The sequence below is a fragment of the Bos indicus genome, chromosome 5 (assembly GCF_029378745.1).
Source record: "Bos indicus isolate NIAB-ARS_2022 breed Sahiwal x Tharparkar chromosome 5, NIAB-ARS_B.indTharparkar_mat_pri_1.0, whole genome shotgun sequence".
Classification (NCBI taxonomy): domain Eukaryota; kingdom Metazoa; phylum Chordata; class Mammalia; order Artiodactyla; family Bovidae; genus Bos; species Bos indicus.
The window spans coordinates 68,604,941-68,628,958 of record NC_091764.1 but is presented as its reverse complement, the minus strand read 5'-3'; the positions used below and the strand labels follow the sequence as shown (position 1 = coordinate 68,628,958).

The 24,018-nt window shown below is 40.8% G+C and overlaps 1 protein-coding gene across 1 annotated transcript in view; it reads left to right on the top strand.

Moving 5' to 3' along the window:
- ALDH1L2 (aldehyde dehydrogenase 1 family member L2) overlaps positions 1-24,018 on the top strand; it is a 58,408-nt gene that overhangs the window by 8,427 nt on the left and 25,963 nt on the right. Inside the window, exons 2-10 of the mRNA XM_019961230.2 lie at positions 5,413-5,557; positions 6,756-6,990; positions 8,974-9,139; positions 13,527-13,628; positions 13,830-13,919; positions 16,297-16,431; positions 17,853-17,978; positions 18,749-18,840; positions 21,478-21,625. Coding sequence (XP_019816789.2) covers positions 5,413-5,557; positions 6,756-6,990; positions 8,974-9,139; positions 13,527-13,628; positions 13,830-13,919; positions 16,297-16,431; positions 17,853-17,978; positions 18,749-18,840; positions 21,478-21,625 — 1,239 coding nt within the window. The remainder of the gene's footprint in view (positions 1-5,412; positions 5,558-6,755; positions 6,991-8,973; positions 9,140-13,526; positions 13,629-13,829; positions 13,920-16,296; positions 16,432-17,852; positions 17,979-18,748; positions 18,841-21,477; positions 21,626-24,018) is intronic.

The window sequence follows — 24,018 nt, the reverse complement described above, 5'->3', positions numbered from 1 at the left end:
GCATCAGGATCTTTTCCAAGGAGACAGTTCTTCACATCAGGTGGCCAAAGTATTGGAGTTTCAGCTTCAGCATCAGTCCTTCCAATGAATATTCAGGATTGATTTCCTTTAGGATGGACTGGTTTGATCTCCTTGCAGGCCAAGGAACTCTCAAGGGTCTTCTCCAACACCACAGTTCAAAAGCATTAATTCTTTGGTGCTCAGCTTTTTTTATAGTCCAACTCTCACATCCATACATGACTACTGGAAAAACCATAGCTTTGATTAGACAGACCTTTGTCGGCAAAGTAATGTCTCTGCTTTTTAATATGCTGTCTAGGTTGGTCATAGCTTTCTTCAAAGGAGCAATCGTCTTTTGATTTAATGGCTACAGTCACCATCTGCAGTGATTTTGGAGCCCCCAAAAATAAAGTCTCTCACTGTTTCCGTTGTTTCCCCATCTATTTCTCATGAAGTGATGGGACTGGATGCCATGATCTTCATTTTTTGAATGTTGAGTTTGAAGCCAGCTTTTTCATTCTCCTCTTTCACTTTCATCAAGAGGCTCTTTAGTTCCTGTTCACTTTCTGCCATAAAGGTGGTATCATCTGCATATCTGAGGTTATTGATATTTCTCCCAGCAATCTTGATTCCAGCTTGTGTTTCATCCAGCCTGGCATTTCACATGATGTACTCTGCATTTAAGTTAAATAAGCAGGGTGACAATATACAGCCTTGACGTACTCCTTTTCCTATTTGGAACCAGTCTGTTGTTCCATGTCCAGTTCTAACTTGCTTCTTGACCTGCATACAGATTTCTCAGGAGGCAGATCAGGTGGTCCGGTATTCCCATCTCTTTCAGAATTTTCCACAGTTTATTATGATCCACACAGTCAAAGGCTTTGGTGTAATCAATAAAGCAGAAGTAGATGGTTTTTCTGGAACTCTCTTGCTTTTTCAATGATTCAACAGATGTTGGCAATTTGATCTCTGGTTCCTCTGCCTTTTCTAAATCCAGCTTGAACATCTGGAAGTTCACAGTTCACGTACTGTTGAAATGGCTTGGAGAATTTTGAGCATTACTTTGCTAGTGTGTGAGATGAGCACAATTGTGCAGTAGTTTGAGCATTCTTTGGCATTGCCTTTCTTTGGGATCAGAATGAAAACTGACCTTTTCCAATCCTGTGGCCACTGCTGAGTTTTCCAAATTTGCTGGCATACTGAGTGCAGCACTTTCACAGCATCATCTTCAAAGATTTGAAATAGCTCAACTGGAATTCCATCACCTCCACTAGCTTTGTTTGTAGTGATGCTTCCTAGGGCCCACTTGACTTCACATTCCAGGATGTCTGGCTCTAGGTGAGTGATCACACCATCATGGTTATCTGAGTCATGAAGATCTTTTTTTGTATAGTTCTTCTGTATAGTTTTCATTTTTTGAGCATTTACTATTGCCACACACCACGCATTGCCACATTACAGGCTTTATCCCACTAAATCCTTATGACAATAATAATAGTAAGTTATAGGATAAGTTACTATTATTATTCAGATTTTAAGTGATACCCAGCAGCTGGTGTTATAGAAGAATGATGGCACTGACGTGATAACTGGGTTAGAATCTCAGAGCTACCACTTAGTAATGATTGGACTCCAGGCTGTATCTTAATCTCTCTATTTTAATTTCTTCATCTGTGCTACGTTGCTTCAGTCATGTCTGACTCTTGGTGACTGTTGCCTGCCAGGCTCCTCTGCCCATGAGATTCTCCAGGCAAGAATACTGGAGTGGGTTGCCATCCCCTTCTCCACTTCATCTGTAAAACAACTTATTAATGGCTGTCTCTGAGAGTCATTGGGCAATCAAAATGAGATAACATATATTAAATACCTGACACACCCCAGGGTTTCATTAAAATGTTTGCTATTACTTCACCACTTCTTTCTGACCCAGACTCCCCAGGGCAGACACATTTTGGAGGGATGGACACACACTCTAAACACCAGAGATTTGCTGATTTGCATATGCCTGTCAGTCAATGGAGAGCTTGTTAAAATGCAGCTTCCTGGGCTAATATGGTGCAGAGACAGGGTCCAAACTTCCTCATATGCTTTTGAGTTAATGCCAACTTCCTGAGGGTCTGACTCAGTAAATCAGGGGTGGGACCCAGGAAACCACATTTTTAACATTTCCTTCCAGCTGATTCTGCCAACACGGACCGTCAGTCCTCAGATCATACTTGGAGAAATAAGACTAAAGTAAAACATCCCAGTACAGTTCTTTAGAATTATACTAACTCACGATAAACACTTAAAATCATTAACTCTGAAATTTTCTGTTAGAAACTTGCCTTTATAGTTTCAGTTTTACCACTAAGCTCAGAAAGTGTTTCAGTGAATGTAGAATTTCCAGAGATACTGACATGGTTTCTTTAAACACTTTCTGGGGGACTGTTGATTTAGGAATTGAAATCCCAATAATGAGATGACAGCTGGGGGCACACTACATTTGAGTCAGCTCATCCTCATGGCCCTTGATTGTTTTACGACTAATATTTAGGAAGTCTTAAAATATTTGGCATTGGTAATGGTGTGAGGTAAAAGCCAAATTTTCTAGGCTAGCAAGCGCATTGGTTCTGTATCAAGCAACAGCATTAATTATAGGATCTGAAAATAGAGTATTTACCAAACATTTTGAGTTTTTGAATGAGAGGAAATGAATAGTTACGTGTTATCTGTAGGCAAATTGAGCTGTTCTTACAGAGTAAATCTGTCTGTTTGTAAGAATCTGTTAGATGTTGAAGCTTTAGGCTCTTTGGGGATAGAAACTTTGGCTGGCCCTTGAAAGGAATTTTTAAACCCAAACCCTAATTGATTAATTATGAGCTCACAGGGAAGGTGTGAACCTGCATGCTTTTAAGTTCATGCCTAAAAAGGGATGTCATTTATGCCCTTAGTAAAGTGAATTCCTATATAAGGGATGTCATATGATATTTCTACAGAATCTAAAAAGAAATGATACAAATTATTTACAAAACAGAAACAGACAATGACTTATGGTTGCCAGGAGGGAAGAATGAAGGGAAGACATGATAGTTAGGGAGTTTGGAACCTACATATACATATTGCTATAGTTTAAATGAATAACCAACGAAATCCTACTGTGTAGCACAGCGATCTCCACTCAGTGTGGCAACTCGGATGGGAGGGGAGTTTGGGGGAGAATGGATAGATGTATATGTATGGCTGAGTCCCTTTTCTGTCCACCTGAAACTATCACAACTCTGTTAATTGGCTATATTCCAATATAAAATAAAAAGTTAAAAAAATTTTTTTAATTAAAAAAATTTAAACCAATAAATAAATAAAATAGGAAATAAGGGAAATTTAAGTTTCTTATAGTCAGAGTTTAACAGTGAGGCTTTGCTAATTTAGAATGACTTTCTGGAACATTAATGAATCCTATTCAAACTGAAGGAAAAATGTTCTATGTCCAAATCCTGTGGAGCTGAATTCTAATGTGGTGGAATGAAAGATGAAAAGAACTCTGGGGAGCCGGGGTTGGTTCTTTGCCAAAACAGGATTCACATAGGAGGTCATGACTCTCTGATTACCATCCCTACATGCACAATCCTGCATCCAGCCTGCTTCACCTGGTGACTCTCTTCACCATCTTAACAATCGTCACGTCAACACGTTACCTTAAGCTTTGTGAAAAGACTTCCTCTTGGGAGAATTTACAAAAGGTATAATTGCTTAAAGACAGTCCTTAAAAACTTTAACTCTGTTAGTGCCATTCTTATCTATATGATGTTTATATTTATTGGCCATCAGTGTATTTTTGTGCATCACTGTAGTGTTCTAAAAAGAAGGCAGACTAACACAACATTGTAAAGCAATTATACTCCAATTTCTTTTTTTAATTTGAAAAAAATAAGTTGGAAGAGATGGGCAGTGCTGGCTCATTTTAAGTACCTATGTGGGCTTTGGAGTCTGACAGCCCTGGATTCAAGTCCCACCTTTGCCTTGTTTTGCCAGTATGACCTTGGTGATAAACTAGATTTTTCTAAGCCTTGGTTTCTTCATTCATAGAATGATACAAAATGAGGGGTAAGAAAACAGGATAGTTGTGAAGATTAAATGAATGAAATAATGGGCAGACCTCAATTTCTTCTCTAAAACCTGTGGGGCCAAATGTGTTTGGGGTTCAGAGTTATTCACATTTAATAGAGTTTGTATGGTACGTAGAAACTTACGTGCACTTTATAGCAGGGTCTGGGTTAGTATCTGTAACTAAGCACATGATTGATTTTCTCTGCAGCAAAGCATACTATATTAAAGACTATAAATAGTATTGTCAGTTCAGTCAAGTTTGAAGCCAAATGATTTTGTGTTAATTTATAAGACACCTTCAAAGACTATAGAAAAACATTTTATTAGATCAATCCAGATCTTGAAACCAAATGAGTTTAGATTACTATTACTTACCAAGAATTTTGGAATTCTAGACTATGTGAAAAAACATAGAATTGTCTACTATGTGGCAAAACCTTTAAAACATTATTAAAGCTTTTACTTACACAGTGCTGTGTGTCAGACACTGCTTTAAGCCTAATAGATATTGTCATCTACTTCAATCAGAATTGTGTGAGTTGGTGTTATCTGCATTTTATAGATGAGAAAAAAAGGCAAATAGAAGTCACTTACTTGAGGTCACACAACTAATAAGGGGTGGGTGGCACTAGGCTTTGGCCTCTATATTTTACTAGATGTTGATTCTTGGCTTTTTTTTGGAGGTGAGAGATGAATCAGCTCTTATTTCTAAATTGTGGGGCATAAAACCATTGTTTTATTGAGGTAGATCTTGCTGAGAATTACACTCTTTTTAACTGTGAAACTTGGGCTTATTTGTTAACATCTGGTTTCATTTTATCAAGGAGTTGAAATACCTTGTAAAAATATATGCAATCTCAATGATTATAATGAATAATCATGTGAGTGAAAACAAAGGGAAAATGAGGAATACTTAGGTGTGAAATTACTTGCAGTATGTAGCATGTAGTCTGAGTTCAGTGTATGTCAATAAATATTTTACTTTGTAAACCTTTAAGCCTTTTGTAGTCCTTACTATCTGGTATTATTGAGAAAAGATTATTTATTATCCGTGTATCTTCTATCCATACTAATGTTGTTGTTTAGTCGCTAAAGCGTGTCTGACTTTTTTGTGACCCCATGGACTGTAACCTGCCAGGCTCCTCTGTCCATGGGATTTCCCAAGCAAGGATACTGGAGTAGGTTGCCATTTCCTTCTCCAGAGGATCTTTTCCACCTAGGGATCAGACCTGTGTCTCCTGCACTGCAGGCGGATTCTTTACCATGGAGCCACCAGGGAAACCCATCCATACTAATATCTGTCACTACTGAATTGTTTCACAGGTTTGTTTCAAAAACAAGTTGAAAGTAGCACTTATTGGTCAGAGCCTCTTTGGACAGGAGGTCTATAGTCATCTCTGCAAAGAAGGCCACCGAGTCGTGGGAGTGTTCACAGTTCCAGACAAAGATGGAAAAGCTGACCCACTTGGTGAGTGTATCTTGGAGCAACTGGATCATGGACTCTGCACTTGGCCTTCTCAGGCCAAGTCCATTTGTATGGTGGATACAGACTCAAACATTCTCCCTTCTCTTGTGGGCCTCAAGACAAAGATGCAGGCCCCCGTTGTACTGAGTTTCTCCACTTACCAATGTGGTAATCATCAGGTCCATCAGAGGAATTTCCAAGCATATGTTTTTCCTGAGTTACGCTTTTGACTTTCCAAAGGTTCTATAAGACATGTAGAATAATGTCTGATGCAGAGGTGCCAATATGAATGCAGGGAAGCCCACATCCAATGATAGCAATTGATGTGGACTTATAAAGAACACATTTATCTCAGACAAATTATAGCGATGGCTGCTTGACTCTTAACAGTAGGTAAAGAAAATAGCCATCCTCAAAGCAAACCTACAGTGTGATTCTGATTTGCTCACTTTAGCTATGTTGAAAAAAAGGGCAAGAAACAGGTATTAGGTTAACCAAAGAGTTGGTTCATTTTTTTGGTAAGATGGTACAGAAAACCCAAATGAGCTTTTTGGTCAACCCAGTAGAAACAGTCTACAGGTAGAGAATAAGAACTAGCATCTAGAAACCTTGGCTTGTGACTTGAATCTTTATAAATCACTGGTATGATGCAATATATTGGTTGGGAAATAATATCTATGATAACTCTAAGTTTATTTTCTTGAAAGAAGCAGCTATGGTGTTTATTCTAGTTCCTGTTACTGGGAGAATTGGATAAAGGCAGTCAGAAAGTAAAAACTCCCAATTATAAGATAAGTAAGGAGTAGGGATATAATGTACAACCTGATAAATATAATGAATACTGCTGTATGTTACATATGAAAGTTGTTAAGAGGGTAAATCCAAAGCATTATCATCATAATAAAAAATCTTTTCTACTTCCTTTATTTTGTATGTATATCAGATGAAGAATGTTTACTGAGCTTACTCTGATAATCATTTTCATGATGTATGTCAGTCAAATCATTATGCTGTACACCTTAAACTTATACAGTGGGGCTTAAAGCAGCTACCTTGGGCCATGAGATGGTCAGAATCTAAATTGTTCTTCATCATGTTTTATTTATAGATGTTTCATGAAATTACAATGTGTGAACTCATAGTAATACAAAATTATGGCCCAAACTTTTTTGATGAAAATAATCTTCTCTTTCATGCTCAGCATTGGCTGCAGAGAAAAATGGGACCCCTGTGTTCAAGTTCCCTAGATGGAGAGTCAAGGGCAAGACCATAAAGGAGGTGGCAGAGGCCTACAGATCCGTGGGTGCTGAGCTCAATGTGCTTCCTTTCTGCACACAATTCATCCCCATGGATGTAATTGATGGCCCCAAGCATGGTTCCATCATTTATCACCCGTCTATCCTTCCCAGGCACAGAGGAGCTTCTGCTATCAACTGGTGAGATTTTTCTTTAAATAACCAAGATGGGCCCATTTCTGTTGCCTGTAATCTTTCTGTTTTTAACCTAGAAGATTAAGGAACTAGGTATGCTTGAACAATTGTGAGATCCTGATTGCATGAACTCCCTGAGATCTTGAGGTACTGCATAAGCCAGAACAGCATTCCCAAGAATCTTCTATGGCCTATTGGCTCCACTGGATGTAACTAGGTATTTAGCAAGCAAAGGTCCTGTGTTCAGACGAGTCTGGTTTATGCTGGATTTCTGTTTCTCAGAACTTAGAGAATTTAATATGTGCTTTCATGTGAGCATCCTAATCTCCAAGGAGGAATGTGAGTACAAAGTGTTCCTCAATTTATTTGGCCATAGAACTTTTTTTGCATAGAGTATCTCAGGTACATTTCAGGAAATGCTGAATTACCTGAAGTTATCTTTCTCATGGTCTATCTTCCCCCATTCAAGGTTAAGTTTCTTGAGGGGAGAAAGGACTATGGTCTAACGTTTTTACTGCCATAAGGCCCAGGTTCAAGAACACTGCCTGCTCCTGCCCAGTATCATAGGTACACTATCCTGTGGGTCAAGGTGGGCCTTTCTCATCTTCTCTACCATCTCTCCTTTACCTGCATAACCCCCAGCTCTCTCTCAGGGTCAAGTTATCATATAGGCAGAAAATCTACCCTTGGTTTAAATGTGGTGAAAAACATTTAATTATATTGGGCTGACCAAAAATGTCATTCAGATTTTTCTATAACATACTATGGAAAAACTCATGTGAACTTTTTGCCCAACCCAATGCTTCAAGACTGATTACATGAATTGATTTCTTTTTGGCTCTTGTAAATAGTACTTTAGTGAATATCTTTGTATTTAAACATGTATTTTTTTCTCATTTCACATTGCTTCCATGTGCAGAATCATTGACTCAAAGTATATGAATATTTTCAAGGCTCTTGATAACACAGTGCCAATTAGTTCCTCAAGATTTCTGCAATGAGTAGTTGATTGATTGGTCAGTTGATTGAGTTGGTCTTCTTGGCTAGTAGCTCAGAGAGGTAACAATGATCTCAGTGAAGAGTATGGCTGACCTATCACTTCATACTCTGTCTATATTAGCCTGCTCTCTGATATGCTTTTATATATGTATTCCCATCTATCTGGTTTATTGTATATATTATAAGGCCTGTGTGTGTCCATACAAAGTTGCTTCAGCCGTGTCTGATTCTTTGTGACGCTATGGATTGTAGCCCTCCAGGCTCCTCTGTCCATGAGATTCTCCAGGCAAGAATACTAGAGTGGGTTGCCATGACTCTCTCCAGGGAATCTTCCAGACCCAGGGATTGAGCCCGAGTCTCTCATGTCTCCTGCACCTGCAGGCAGGTTCTTTACCACTAGCACCACCTGGGAAGCCGTAAGGTCTGTAGGGTCAGTATTTCCTCTTAGGCTAAATTTATAGAACACGTAATACAAGTAGTTGAATTAATCCACTCTCTTTTACTATTATTTATTTATAGACAATCTAATTCCAGCTCTAAGTGATGCCTATACCTGAATTATACAACCTAAATTAAACATCATTCTCCTTTCAACACTGCAATGACTATCCTCTGTTTTAGCTTTCATGATCTTATTCTGCCTAATACAGGGTCAGGTGCAATGTGGGAATTGGGCCCTGGTGGGCAAAATTACTTGATGTTGCAATAGAAAGCCAACACCTGGGAGTCAGTGAGACATAGTACTGATAGTCTCTGATGCCTTTTCATTACTGTGTGTTAATAAGAAAGATTACAGAGATGGGGATGTATAAAATCACAGAGCCATTAAGTTGTATTTTTTTGAATGCTGATATCGTCTGGCCCTGCTCTAATTTTCACAGTAGCTTCATTCACTGTCTATTTTCCACTGTGACCACATTGTACTTTCATGTTACTAATTCACCTTATGATACAGTTAACCAATGTGTTACGTTGCAACTCTTTTCACAGGACTCTGATCATGGGAGATAAGAAAGCTGGGTTTTCTGTTTTCTGGGCTGATGACGGTTTAGACACAGGACCCATCCTTCTCCAGAGGTCGTGTGATGTGGAGCCCAATGATACAGTAGATGCGCTTTATAATCGATTTCTTTTTCCAGAAGGAATCAAGGCCATGGTCAGTACAATTATGCCATCAAGGAGAATCTAGTAAACCTTTAAAGTTTTGGCAATGTTTCTCTTTTATTGAGAATTTGCTCCTATGACTTTTTACTAAAAATAAGTCTGAAAAACAAAATTAGATTTTATTATATTTACTAATAGGATGGTATATTGAGGGAGGAAACCTGAACTTCAGAATTTCTTATTCTGTGAAGCTGACTTATTCTTCTGAGGATAGTGATCAACTGGATAAGGTAGTCATCAAACTTCATTTATTTTACCACCTGTTTGGATCTCCATCCTGTTTATAATGACTAATTGTTAAGAAGTAGCAGAATGTGAAGAAATTTTGCTATGTAATTTGGACTTCCTTCAAAAACATTTAAAATCAGTCTATGTGATAAGGCAAAATTTGACACTGCTTTATTTGTTCAGGTATGCTCTGAATTAAAAACTCAAAACATGCACATCATAAAAAAGTGATATATTAACCTGTAAAAACATTGAAAGATAATTTCAGTATTATTTAATATCTTCTAGTGTTTGATATGGTAAAAGTACAGCACAGAGGTGGACAATAAGATAATATAAAACAGCAGCCATTGATTTAGGAGAGAGGAGAGCAGTATTTTGTTTGTTATCATTTAATGATTAAGGGGGGGGGGGTGCTTCCCTAGTAGCTCAGACGGTAAGACATCTACCTGCAAGGCAGGAGACCTGGGTTTGATCCCTGGGTTGGGAAGATCCCCTGGAGAAGGAAATGGCAACCCACTCCAATATTCTTGCCTGCAGGATCCCATGGACAGAGGAGCCTGGCTGGCTACAATCCATGGGGTCACAAAGAGTTGGACACGACTGAGTGACTGACACAATGATTAAGAGAGTAGTTCTTGTTCTACCATTTGTTTAAAGAGGGAAGTCATTTAGCCTGTTTAGCCTTGGTTTCCTCATCTATAAAATGTGGACACTACTGCCTGACTTACAAGGTTGTTGTTGTGAAAATTAAATGACATTTGTGTAAAGCATCTGGTACACAGTAGGTGCTCAAAATGATCATTATAATCAAAGTAGTATTCTGTGTGTTCAGTAGCATTTGTGCAAACCTGGATTATAGCCAGAAATGGGTGGAATGAATGAGCTTAGCTTGAACCTGTCCCAGGTGGCTCCCTCCACATGCTCTTGAAGAGGTTGGAGTACTTAGCTGTGAGTATTTAGAGAGAAAACTGAGAACATGAGCTCACATAGGTTTCCCAGTGAAGGACACAGGCTCTCAACTCAAGGTAAAAATAAATGGTGCACAGAAGGGGACACAGGACACATCCCAAAGGCAATCAGACTCATGGACAGACTTTAATTTTTTTTTTATTCCAGGTGTCCTAAACTATAAAGCAAGGTGAATTCCTTAAACATAACAATGTATTATTTTCTAGAATCATCATGATGAGCAGAAATAACCTGCAATGACTTATTTTACAATTATCTTCCTAAAATTTCCATTGAAAAAGCAAGAGAAGATTGATATGTGTTTAAATAAAGGAGTCATGTTTAAAAGTGCAGGCTGGATATTGACAGTAGATAGATCTGGATACAGACCTTTCTCTGACACCTACCAGCTATCTCTGTGATCTTGCTGCTGCTGCTGCTAAGTCGTTTCAGTCATGTCCGACTCTGTGTGACCCCATAGATGGCAGCCCCAGGCTCCCCCGTCCCTGGGATTCTCCAGGCAAGAACACTGGAGTGGGTTACCATTTCCTTCTCCAGTTCATGAAAGTGAAAAGTGAAAGTGAAGTTGCTCAGTCATGTCCAATTCTTAGCGACCACATGGACTGCAGCCTACCAGGCTCCTCCATCCATGGGATTTCCCAGGCAAGAGTACTGGAGTGGGTCGCCAGTGCCTTCTCTGTGATCTTGAGCTAGTTGCTTTTTCTCAAGCTAGTTGCTTGAGGCTTTTTGCAACCTCCTATGTAAAACAAGACTGATAATATCCACCTTGTAGGACTTGTGTGATGTTAGTTAGTCACTCAGTCATGTCCGACTCTTTGTGACCCCATGGATTGTAGCTGACCAGGCTTTTCTGTACATGGAATTCTCCAGACAAGAATACGGAGTAGACTGCCATTTCCTTCTTCTAGGATCAAACCCAGGTATCCTGCATTGCAGGCAGATTCTTTACTCTCTGAGCCACCAAAGGATATTTTACATAAAGAAGCTAACCCATGTGTGTGTGTGTGTGTGTGTGTTAAGTCGCTTCAGTTGTGTACAATTCTTTGCGACCCTTTGGACTGCAGCCCACCAGACTCCTCTGTCCATGGGATTTGCCAGGCAAATATACTGGAGTGGGTTGCCATTTCCTATTCCAGGAGATCTTCCCTACCTGGAGATTGAACCTGAGTCTCTTATGCCTCTTGCATTGGCAAGCAGGCAGATTCTTTACTACTAGCGCCGCCTGTGAGACAGTCAATTCCTAGGCAGGTTGATAAGAAGTCTGGGGGTCCCCAGGGAGAGAGGGGTCTGGAATTCTCAAGGAGGAAAGGACAAACTTTTTTTCCCCTCTACATTCCTTAGGATTATATAACAGTAATATATCCTGCTTGAGGACAGTTTCTGGAAAAAACCTTCTGGTTAATCCTGTTATCTTAAAATGTAAATTATGGGAGTGGGCCTAGTAATGTCTTTACAACCTCCAGATATTCTCCTGATTCACTGTAATAACTAACTAGAAAGTATGTAACTCCATTGCTAACACTAGCGAGAGGGCACTCTTTCTGCTGCCTTCTGATGTCTATGTTAGAAGCTTTCTCTATCTCTTTTATACTTTAATAAAACTTTATTACACAAAAGCTCTGAGCGATCAAGCCTCGTCTCTGGCCCCGGATTGAATTCTGCTCCCCCGGAGGCCAAGAATCCCGGCGTCTTTCATGGTTCAGTAACAACCTTTCATCTTGGGGTTCGTCCGGGATTCTTCAGGACAAGGTAAGGATGCTTGGAGCTCTAGTTCTTTGTTCTCCTAGCAAACACGTTTTCTGCTGTACTTTACTAACTCTACAGTATGCTTGTGTGAATGAATACACTCCTTGAGCAAAACAAGTGAGGAGGAGCCCTGCTCTGAGGTTCTGCCGTGACCTCATATGGCTTATGGCAGAAACCTATCGGGGGTTTATACCGACCTGCCAATGCCAAGAAGCACCCAACGTATCCTTCAGGGACCGACCAGAAATGGGCAAAGAGTGTGGACTGAACTCTCCTTTCTCAGTCAAACTTTCCAGTTTCTTTGACCATTTCATAAGTCCTTGGGAATTAGAACTACTAACCTATCTGTCAGATCACAGACTTTCAAGGGACTTGTGATCTATGCTGTTACTGTGTACTGTTACTTAGGACCCCAACTTGGATTGGTAGTCAGGAAGCGCCTAGCCTTGCTAGGAGTCAAAAGTTCAGAAGCTAGATGGAGCATCTCTGAGGTTAAAGGTTACTCAGATTGGAAGTGCAATGGGTTTCTTCCGTTGGTAATGCTAGCTCTTAATGGGCCAGAGGAGGCTTTCCAGTGGCTTTTGTCCCAACTCCTTAGATATTCTTTCTGTGGAATCTGTGGGAATGAAATGGAAGGACTGGCCCTAATAACTCGAGGACAAAAATCAATTTTTCCTCACTGGCCAGCCCTTCACCATCTCTTTTGCTATTGCTTATTCCGGTGTGGTGATGCTTGGAAGAAACATCTCAGTTTTATGTTCATACTGGTCTTATTGTGGTCAGGAATATACTCAGGGTTGTGCCGAATGTTTCCCCCAGCAGTCTTAGCTTGGGAAGCATTCTGGAAGGTTACTGATTGCACCTCAGGTGGCATCAGAGGCAAGCAAGGTTTTAATGGTGAGGAACTGGACATCAGTCTAGGATGTCATCAGGTCTACCCCTGGTGCATCTCTGCCCTGCCTCGGTGGTAGAACTGGGAGGGACGAGTACAGCGCCTGCATCAGTAAGGAACAGACTAAGTCCGACCAAGGAAGGGAAGCTTTGGTGTAAAGTCTGTCTACACCCCCATGTAGATCAGGGAGGGATGCCTTCAGTAGAGAGATGGTCTGCTTGTTGCTTCTTTCTCTCTTACAGATTGGGGCTAACAATTCCAGACCCCTAGCTCCTCCTTGAGAACCCCAGACCCCTCTGTCCTTGGGGAACCCCGGACTTCTTATCAACCTGCCTAGGAATTGACTCTCTCACCTGGGAAGCCCCACCTAACACACTGCCTGGTACAATTATGGATTCAAAGAAATGGTAGTTATTTTATCAAAGTCTGACTCTCTGGACAGATTTATATGTAGTAATTCTGTTAAACAGAAACTTCAGTTAAACAGACCATGTCATTGTTGACCACTGGACTCTAACACCGGTAACATGTTTGGCTTTAGGTGGAAGCTGTCCAACTCATAGCTGATGGTAAAGCTCCTCGCATTCCCCAGTCAGAAGAAGGAGCAACATATGAAGGTATCCAGAAAAAGGAAAATGCTAAGGTATTTATATCAACTCAGTTACGCATCTCAGAATTCACTGTCCCCCACCTTCGAGCAGTTCTCAGTGTACCATTTCCTCAATGAAAGGAAAATCTCCAAGCCCCCTGCCCTATCCCTACCCATGTCTGCCACTGATGAAGAGAAATGTTTCTACTGCCTTTGAGACTTGAGAAGTTCAACCTGTGCTTTGCACATTCCTAGATCTCTTGGAATCAGTCTGCTGAAGCTTTACATAACTGGATCCGAGGTCATGATAAAGTCCCTGGAGCCTGGGCAGAGATAAATGGACAGGTATGTTCTAGGGGCCCAATGTTTTCTTTCGGCATGTGACCTTTGTAAGAGGCATTACTCATGAGTCTAGGCGTCCCCTGGTTCTTCCTTTGCTTGTGAGGAGAGTTTGTGTTCTAGGTACACATGACCAACTAAAGGAGTTTAGGTACACTGGCCAGCTAAAAGAGCCTAGGTACACATGGTCATGTGGTCCATTTTTTACTCCACACATATGGAGCATTTGATGTGAGGCAGACACTAGGCACAGCCTCTGCTCTCAGGGAGACTGCAGTTTTATGGAGAAAGCAGGGAAATGAATAAGCACTCACAAGACAGTAAGACAAACGCTGTAACTGAGGTCCAGGCTCAGGTATCTTAGGAAAGGCTTCCTAGAAAAGTTGTTTGGCTTGCACTTCAAGAAGAGGTCAACAAGTAGAGAATGAGACACAGAGTTAAAGACCAGAGGTAGGAGAGCATGTTACCCAGACAGGAACTTGCAGTAGAGTTCAGAGAAGCTGGGGCCTCAGATGTGAGGACTGGGAGTGAGAGGATGGGGAAGAGATGCTGCAGGGGTGGTGGGCAGGGGCAGGAAAAGCCTTCTGATACCTGGGGAAACTCCACTCAACTCAGCTTCTCCAGCTTCGCCTCCTCTAGGAAGTCTCCTGACCTCATACTCCCAGCCTGGCAGGACTGGGTATCCGTTTTCTCCTTTCCAGTAATGCCCTGCCTAGCTCTGACTCAGCATATTGTCTATTGTAAGCATTTCTTTATGTATCTATCCCTCTACCCACCATAGACTGGGAGCCCCTCAAGGGCAAGGGCATCATGCTGTTGTCTTGATAGTCTCAGCCCTTCAGCTGGGTCCTCAGTGCATATTAGATATCAATAAAACTATATGGATCAGTGAAGAACCAAAGGTGGAAGTCCAGTGCCATGGTTAAGAGTAAGGAATTGGAGGGTACTATGCTAAGTGAAATAAATCAGAGAAAGACAAATGCCATATGATATCACTTATATATGGAATCTAAAAAATACAACAAAGTAGTGAATATAATAAGAAATAAACAGACTCCAAATATAGAGAACAAACTAGTGGTTACCAGTGGGGAGAGGGAAGAGGGGAGGAGCAAGACAGGAGTAGGGAATTGAGAGGTACAAATTATTATGTGTAAAGTAAGCTACAAGTACATATTGTACTTCAATAAAACATTTTGTCATGGACATCCTTATACAAATGTACTCTTGATTACATGAGGAATACTGGATATACATCTTTGACTACAGTGACATCATATAGCATATGAATATGTTTTATCACAATTGATAATGCCTTGTTTTTCAAAGCAGTTATACTCACAGACACACCAAAAGTGTGGGATCTGAAGCCAGAATGTTTCCAGTAAAATTCTGGCATTGCCTCTATTTGCTGTATAACCATGGGCAGGCTACTTAACCATTGAGTACCTTGGTTTCCTTGTTGCAGAATGAGACTAATAATAGTGCCTCCCTCATTGGTTTGGGGTTGTTGTAAAGATGCAATGAGTTAATACATGTTAATTCATCTAAGAACTTAGTCCCTGACATAGAATAAATATTCAATAAATATTAAATAATAGAGTTGTCAATAAATGGTAGCTAATGACCATGGAATTATAAGAGAATTATATAAGAATTATATATGGAATTATATAAGAATCTGCCTACCAATGTAGAAGATGTAAGAGACACAGGTTCAATCCTTGGGTTGGCTCCTGTATTCTTGCCTGGGAAATCCCATGGACAAAGGAGCCTGGCAGGCTACAGTCCATGAGGTCACAGAGAGTCAGACACGACTGAGTGACTGAGCACACACGCAAGCATAGAATTATAGTAATTATTATAATAACAATAACAAGTCAATTAATATCCAGTTCTCTTAGTTCCAGCCTGGATCCGGTCTTGTTTCCATGAGCTTACCCACAAAGCTTCCTGCACCTCCATCACACATTCCACTGCAATGCAATAGTCTGTTTACTACTCTGCACCTGCCTCCCTGAGCCCACATCAATACCTCCACTTCCCACAAAAACTCTACCTTCAGGCTGCAAAGTCTGTGAGGGCTTTCATGTCATTCACTTGTGTGTCAATGCAAATAAATGATACATGTATACTTGCATCCCCTGGATGTGGGTGTTTTTCAACTCTTCAGTCATACCCTCACAGACTGTCTCTTGCTTTGTGTCATTCCGATAGGTGCTTGATATAGTCTCTTACACTGGCAGTGGGAGGTCCCTCATTTTGGCATAAATGAGAATGTCAGCTGTTTTTTTTTTTTTTTGCAGGGCATGCTGCTTTCATACACCCTTATAAACAGCCTTCATTTCCTCCTTTCACAACTTGGGTTTGGTCTCTTTACTAGGTGGTCACTTTCTATGGCTCGTCATTGCTGAATAGCTCCGTCCCTCCTGGAGAACCACTGGAAATTAAAGGTGCTGAGAAGCCTGGTCTTGTTACCAAAAATGGACTTGTTCTTTTTGGTAACGATGGAAAAGCAGTGAGTGTTCGATAGGGTTACCTATAAAATCACTTTGGTGGTTTCCTTCAATTACCCAAGCTCTTGAGGGAGTCTGGCAGGGTAGACTCCCAGGACAGTCTGGCTGTGCAGTGGGATATAGGAGGTTTAAGATGTCTGTGGCCCATTTCTCTCTGGGGATGAGCTGGCTTTATGTGCCTTGATTGAGAACCAGGCATCTCAGGATGGACCCACAGGACCTGCACGGCCTGCTCCGTGATACAGTAGAAAGAGCTTAGCGTTTGGTCAGGAGCCAGGCTGTGAATCCCTGCTCTATCACTCACTGGTGTGAGCAGGATGCCTCTCCCTTGGAGGCTCCGTTTCTCCGTCTACAGAACGGAGAGCGTGGTCTGGTCTGGGAGGATCAGGTGGTGTGAGCCTCCTTAGATGGTCCTCCCTTTGCCAATAGGGACATGCCCATCTGCACTGCCTGCACTTGGGAGCATGAACTCTAGCCCTCGGTGGGCTCTTGGGCAGGTGCCCAGTGAGCAAAACAAAAGGGAATTTGCAGCTCACAGATACCTTCTCCTGGCTCACAGGATACATCAGTTAGTAAGATGGTAGGCCTCAGAGTCCAGCTAGTCCTGGGTTGTAACCTCAGCTCTGTTACTTGCTGTGAAGCACTGGGCAAATTACTAAACCTCACTGAGCCTTCATTTGCTTATCAGTAAAATGGGGAAAATAAGGACATTATCCCCATTCTCTGCATCTGTCAGGATTTAGGAGACTGAATAAGATACTCAGCATATACGTACTTAGCACTGTGCGTGCTGCAGACTAAGAGTTCAGAAGATGGTAGTAGAGACAGTAATAGTGCTATTAGTAGCAGTGGTTCTCATTGTCAGCTTTAGACCCAATTCCTGTATGCAAGTGTCAATTTTAGGGGTGTTTATCATCCATTTTGAGATATATCTACCCCTGGACTTAACTTTCTCCTCTCTGCAGCCATAACTGAAATACCATTTCAGCCCTTTTACACATAGTAGGTAGTGCTTTTAATCCATATTTTCCTATTTGCCAAATAAGCTGGTCCTTATACTCACATACAGAGAAGGCAATGGCAAGCCACTCCAGTACTCTTGCCTAGAAAATCCCATGGATGGAGGAGCCTGGTGGGCTACAGTCCATGGAGTCACTACGAGTCGGTCACAACTGAATGAATTCACTTTCACTTTTCACTTTCACGCAATGGAGAAGGAAATGGCAACCCACTCCAGTGTTCTTGCCTGGAGAATCCCAGGGACGGCAGAGCCTGGTGGGCTGCTGTCTATGGGGTCGCACAGAGTCGGACACAAGTGAAGCGACTTAGCAGCATACTCACATAAGACTCTTTCTGACACCAATCTCACTTTTGAATTGTCCTAATTCTCAATTCTTCTGCTTGTTTTGTCTTTATTTTACAGCTGATGGTGAGAAATCTGCAGTTTGAAGATGGAAAAATGATTCCTGCCTCTCAGTACTTTTCATCGGGTGAGATGTCAATGGTGGAACTCACAGCCGAAGAGGTGAAGGTGGCGGAGACCATCAAGGTGAACACGTGAAGTTTTTAAAGTTCCTTGTCTTGGAACAATTCTTGTAACCATTTTTGTAACTCGTACCATTAATCCTCAAAGGAGGTGGGATGAAACTTTTATTTCCTCTTTTTTTGTATTAGCTGCAAAAGGAAATCAATGCCAAAATTTATATGCACATTTATTTCTCATTCATATAAGTAATCCAAGGCAGTTCTAGGTTTGCATGGGGGTAAAGTGGGAATATGAGGGTTAGGGGTGGAGTCAAGCAAGAACCCAGACTCTGCTATCTTCAAGGACCTGCTGGGTGTTATCTCCATCCCAGACAGCCAGGAAGAGCAAAAGAGCACAGAAAATTGTGTGACAAAGGTTTTGCATGGGCCACGATTGACAGTGTTATTGTTGTTTAGTCGCTAAGTCACGCCTGACTCTTTTGCAACCCCGTGGACTGTAGCCCACCAGGCTCCTGTGTCCATGGGATTTCCCAGGCAAGAATGCTGGAGCGGGTTGCCATTTCCTTCTCCAGGGGATCTTCCCAATCCAGAGATTGAACCCACATCTCCTGCATTGGCAGGTGGATCTTTTTAACCACTGAGCCACTAGAGAAGCAAGATTGACAGCACAGGTCACTTACATTCATATTCACTGGCTAGAAGTTGGTCAAACGGCCCTCTCTAATTGAAGAGATGCTGAGACATGTAAAGAAGTAGGTTTCGTGAGAAGCTAGCTGGTCTCTGCCAGTGTTCTACATGGCAGCTCCCTCATAAAGTTTCCCTCGTGTCGTGTAGGTCATCTGGGCTGGAATTTTGAGCAATGTCCCTGCTATTGAAGATTCAACAGACTTCTTTAAATCTGGAGCAAGCTCAATGGATGTTGCCAGGTAAAACCACCACCTTAGTGACTCACACCCCTGCACCAGGGATTTTCACTTTGACCTTGAAAATCGAATCTAAATCCTTTGTACTAGATCTCATCACTCTATCATACCCATCTATTATATTTCTCTTTCCTTCATCTTTCTTTGCTTGTTTCCATGGTCAAATACATGTATTTGTTCTCTTTTCTTTGTTGCTAACTATGAGTGTTTTCATATTGACTACACCTAGAAAACCACCCTACTAATTGTTTATTTCACTTAAAAATATGTCTTCATATTTCACATTTCTTCAAATTTCTCATATTTCCGATTCTCCTTCAATTGGAATTGGGAAGCTCTGAGTGGAGAATGTTAATTGGAATTTTCCTATATAATTGCATCTAAAAGGATATCTAACATTGATTATGCTTACCCCAAATCTTTTTTCCTAACTCCCCAAGTTACCCAGTATGGTATATCTAGAATGAGGATTATCAGACTTCTTGCAAGAGTAAGGGTAGTCACTCTATAGTCAGAATTTCTCTGCAGAAGTTTGCAATAGGTAGAAAGGGCTAGAGGACTAGAAAGCCACCCTCTATGGCATGAAGAGCAGACCAGGATCCTAATAGTGGAGAGTCTTGTAGAGGTGCTTTTCCTTTGAGGGCCACCGTATGGCTTTTTACTAAATAAACAAGGTAAAAGTCTTCATGTTGACAAAGCAAGTGTTCTTGATGAATATTCTGTTCATGTATTCATTCATGTATTTTTTAAAATAATTTTTATTGGAGTATAGTTAACTTTCAGTGCTGTTATTTTCTGCTATATAGCAAAGTGAATCAGTTACACATTGTTGACTAAAAAATACAGTCGCAACCTGAAAGTAGAGAGTTATTTTATTTCGTGGGAATGTTTAGGACTCTGAGCCCAGGAGACAGCATCTCAGTAGCTCTGAGAAAACTGCTCCAAGGAGGCAGGAGGGGAAGTCTGGCTATATACAAGTATGCAACAAGGGGAGCAGGCCATCTGAACGTCAAAAATCAGGTATCCGAGCTAAGGAATTTGGCATTCTGTGTATGGGGAGATGCACGCCTCTGGGCTTGCTGAATTCATTCCTTTCACATGCAGCTCAGCTACCTGGGCACAATCCTGTTTCCCTGTTCACCTTGCTTCTTGCACCCCCCAGCTCCTCAACAATCCCCATGGGGGTGGCAGCATCTGCTGGATCTCAGTTTTGGGAGCCCTTATTCACATTTGGAGGCCAGAAATCACTGATAGCTATGACATTTTTTAGGAGAAGGCAATGGCACCCCTTTCCAGTACTCTTGCCTGAAAAATCCCATGGACGGAAGAGCCTGGTACGCTGCAGTCCATGGGGTCGCTAAGAGTCGGACACAACTGAGCAACTTCACTTTCACTTTTCACTTTCTGCATTGGAGAAGGAAATAGCAACCCAGTCCAGTGTTCTTACCTGGAGAACCCTAGGGACGGGGGAGCCTGGTGGGCTGCCATCTATGGGGTCTCACAGAGTTGGACATGACTGAAGCGACTTAGCAGCAGCATGACATTTTTTGTTTATTGAAATGGCAGGAGATATTTTCATTTCACACATGCACATATGTTCACTCTTGTTTAGATTTTATACTCATATAGGTCACTACAGAGCATTGGGTAGAGTTCCTTGTGCTATACAGTAGGTTCTTCTTATTAGTTATCTATCTTATATACGTGTGTGTGTGTGTACACACTCAGTTGTGGTCCAACTTTTTGTGGCCCCATAGACAGTAGCCCACCAGGCTCCTCTGTCCATGGAATTTTCCAGGCAAGAACACTGGAGTGGGTTGCCATTTTGTATTCCAGGGGATCTTCCTGACCCAGGGACAAACCCACGTCTCCTGCATCTCCTGCACTGGCAGGCAGATTCTTTGCTAACTACACTGCTTGGGAAGGTTCTGTTTAGTACCCACCTTAGCCATGTGGGCTTTCCTGGTGGCTCAGAGGGTAAAGAATCCGCCTGCAGTATAGGAGATGAGGGTTCGATCCCTGGGTTGGGAAGATCCCCTGAAGAAGGGTATGGCTACCCCTTCCAGTATTCTTGCCTGGGTAATTCCATGGATGGAGGAGCCTGGCAGGCTACAGTCCATGGGGTCCCAAAGAGTTGAACACAACTGAGCAACTAAAACTTTCACTTAGCCATGTAATACAAACAAATGTTTGTTTTATTCTTACACCGGATCCAGAGAAAACAGTCTATGATGTGACTTTGGTCTCTCATAATTATCACAGTTCAGAACTTTTCTTTATTCCTTATTCCTTGAGTACTTTTGAAAGGATAGAAACTGATTTTATGTGCCCTTTATCACCTGCTGTGTGCTGTGCTTAGTCGCTCAGCGAAGAGTGGTGTCTAACTCTTCTCTCGAAAGTAATGAAAATATCTTTGCTTCAGTTTCTTGTATTAAAAAAAATTGCCACTGTCTTTTGAGAAAGCTTTAACATTTTTTTCCTCTCAATCTCATTAATTTCTCTTACTAATATAGACGATCTCATGGACTATAAATAAGTATGTGACATACGTCCTACTTCAAAGCAACCTAAATGTAATCATACAGTCCTCGAAACTCTTTAAAAAAAATGTAAGTAATGTGAGCTGGTTTTTCTTTTCAGACTGGTTGAAGAGATAAGACAGAAGTGTGGGGGGCTTCAGTTACAGAATGAGGATGTTTATATGGCCACCAAATTTGAAGACTTCATCCAAAAGGTCGTGAGGAAACTGAGAGGAGAGGATCAGGAAGCAGAGCTGGTGGTGGATTATGTAAGCCTGTCCGTGGTGTTGAAAAGCTACATGGTTAAGACCTTCATGCTATAGAAGAATGCTGTGCCTTTCATGCTCTTACATTTACAACTTTCTTAAAATGACAGTTTTGAGATTTTAATTCAGATACCACACATTTCACCTTTTTAAAAATGTATAATTCATTGTTTTTGAGTATATTCACTGAGTTGTGCAACCATGACCACGATCTGATTATGGGACTTTTTTTTTTTTTACCTCCCCTAAAGAAACTCCATATCCACTGGCATTCATGCTCTCCTCTCCTCGGCCCTGGCACCAGGAAACCACCAATTTACTTTCTGTCTCTATGGATTTGCCTATTTGAGACATTTCATACATGTGGAATTAGGCGATATTCTTTCACTCAGCTAATGTGTTCAAGGTTCATCTAGATTCATCTACATTCTAGAGTAGATTATCACTTTATCCCTTTTCCTGGCCAAGCAATAGTCCATCATGTGGATAACTATGTTTTATTTATCCTTTCCTTGGTTGGCGTACATTTGAGTTGTTTCTGCTTTTTGGCTATTATAAATTACACTGCTATGAAAAGTCACGTAGGGTTGGCCAAAAAGTTCATTTGTGTTTTTGGTAAGATGTAACAGAAAAACCTGAATGGACTTTTTGGCCAATATAAGTTTTTGTGTGAACATATGTTCTCAATTCTCTTGGGTAAATATCTGGAAGTGGAATTGGTGAGTCATATGGGAGCTCTTGTGTTTAACTTTTTAGGAACGACCAGTCTGCTTTCCCAAGTGCCTACACCATGTTACATTGCCACTAGCCATGTAGGAAGCTTCTGATTTCTCGTGTTCTCGCCAGCATATGCTGTTGTCTGATTTTTTCTATTTCAGCTGTCCTAGTGGGTGTGAAGCAGTATCTCACTGCGGTTTTGCTTTACATTTTCCTAATGACTAGTGACACACATCTTTTCATGTGCTTATTGGCCATTTGTATATATTCTTTGGAGAAATATCTGCTCAACTCCTTTGTTGTTTGGCTGTACCAGGGGGCTTGTGGGGTCTTAGTTTCTCAACCAGGGATGGAACCCAAGCCCCTGGCCGTGAGAATGCCTAGTCCTAACCACTGGACCACCAGGGAAGTCCCTCAAACCCTTCACCTGTTTTTTTAATTGGGATATTTATCTTCTTAATTTTTTAGTTGTAAATGACCTTAGTATATTTTAAATAGTAGCCCCTAATCAGATACATTATTTGTAAATATTTTCTCCCATTCTGTGGGTTTTCTTTTCACTTTTTTGATAGTATCCTTTAACACACACAAGTTTTAAAATGTGATTAAGTTTGATTAATCTGTTTGTGCTTTGGCCACTTGTGCTTCTATAAGTCTTGATTTATGCCTCTTTCTCTCCTCTCTTCCTCCTTACTGCTCTTTTTTGTTAAATGGATATTGTCTAGTATGCCCTTTTAATCTCATTGTTTATTTTGCTATATACTTTTAGTTATTTCCTTAGTGGCTGAGGATTCCTAGAGACGTTTTTCTTAAAACATTCTTGCCCAGATTAATACCAGTTTAATACTAATAGTGTAGAAAAAATCTGTTGTAGTATAGCTCTGCTCCCTACCCACTTACCTGTGCCATTATTGTCATACAAATACCTCTTTATACAGTATAAGCCCATCAACATAGTCTTATAATTATCGCTTTATGCAGTTTTCTTTTAAATCAGATAGGAGGAGAAAGGAGTTTAAAATAAAAATTACATTTATATTGACTTATGTTTACCTTTGTTGGTTTTCTTTATCTTTTCAGGTAGATTTAAGTCACTGTCTTGTGTTCTTTCATTCTGTCAATGACACCTTTTAGTCTTTTTCGAAAGGCAATGTGCTAGCAATGAAGTATCTTAGTTTTTGTTCGTTTGAGAATGACTTAATTTGTCCTTTGTTCTTGAAGGATATTCTTGCTGTATATGGAATTTTTGGTTGACATTCTCTTTCTTTCAGCACTTTTAATATATAATCTTATTGCTTTCTGGCCTCTGTGTTTCCGAGGATAAGTCATCTGTTAATTTTATTGAGGATCACTTTCACGTGATGAGTTGCTTCTTCTCCCTTGCTGCTTTCAAGATTCCCTTTTTGTCTTTGTCTTTTGACCATTTTATCATGATGTGTTTAGGATGGATCTCTTTGAGATTTGTCTACTTGAAGTTTATTGAGCTTCTTGGATGTGCAGATTAGTTTTTTTAAATAAAATTTGGGATATTTTCTGCCATTATTTCTTCAAATATTCATTCTACCCCTTCATCCCTCTCCCCTCATTCTGAGACTCTCTTTATGCACATGTTAGTACATATGATAGTGTCCTGCAGGCTTCTAAGGCTATATTCATTTTTAAAATTATTTTTCTTTCCT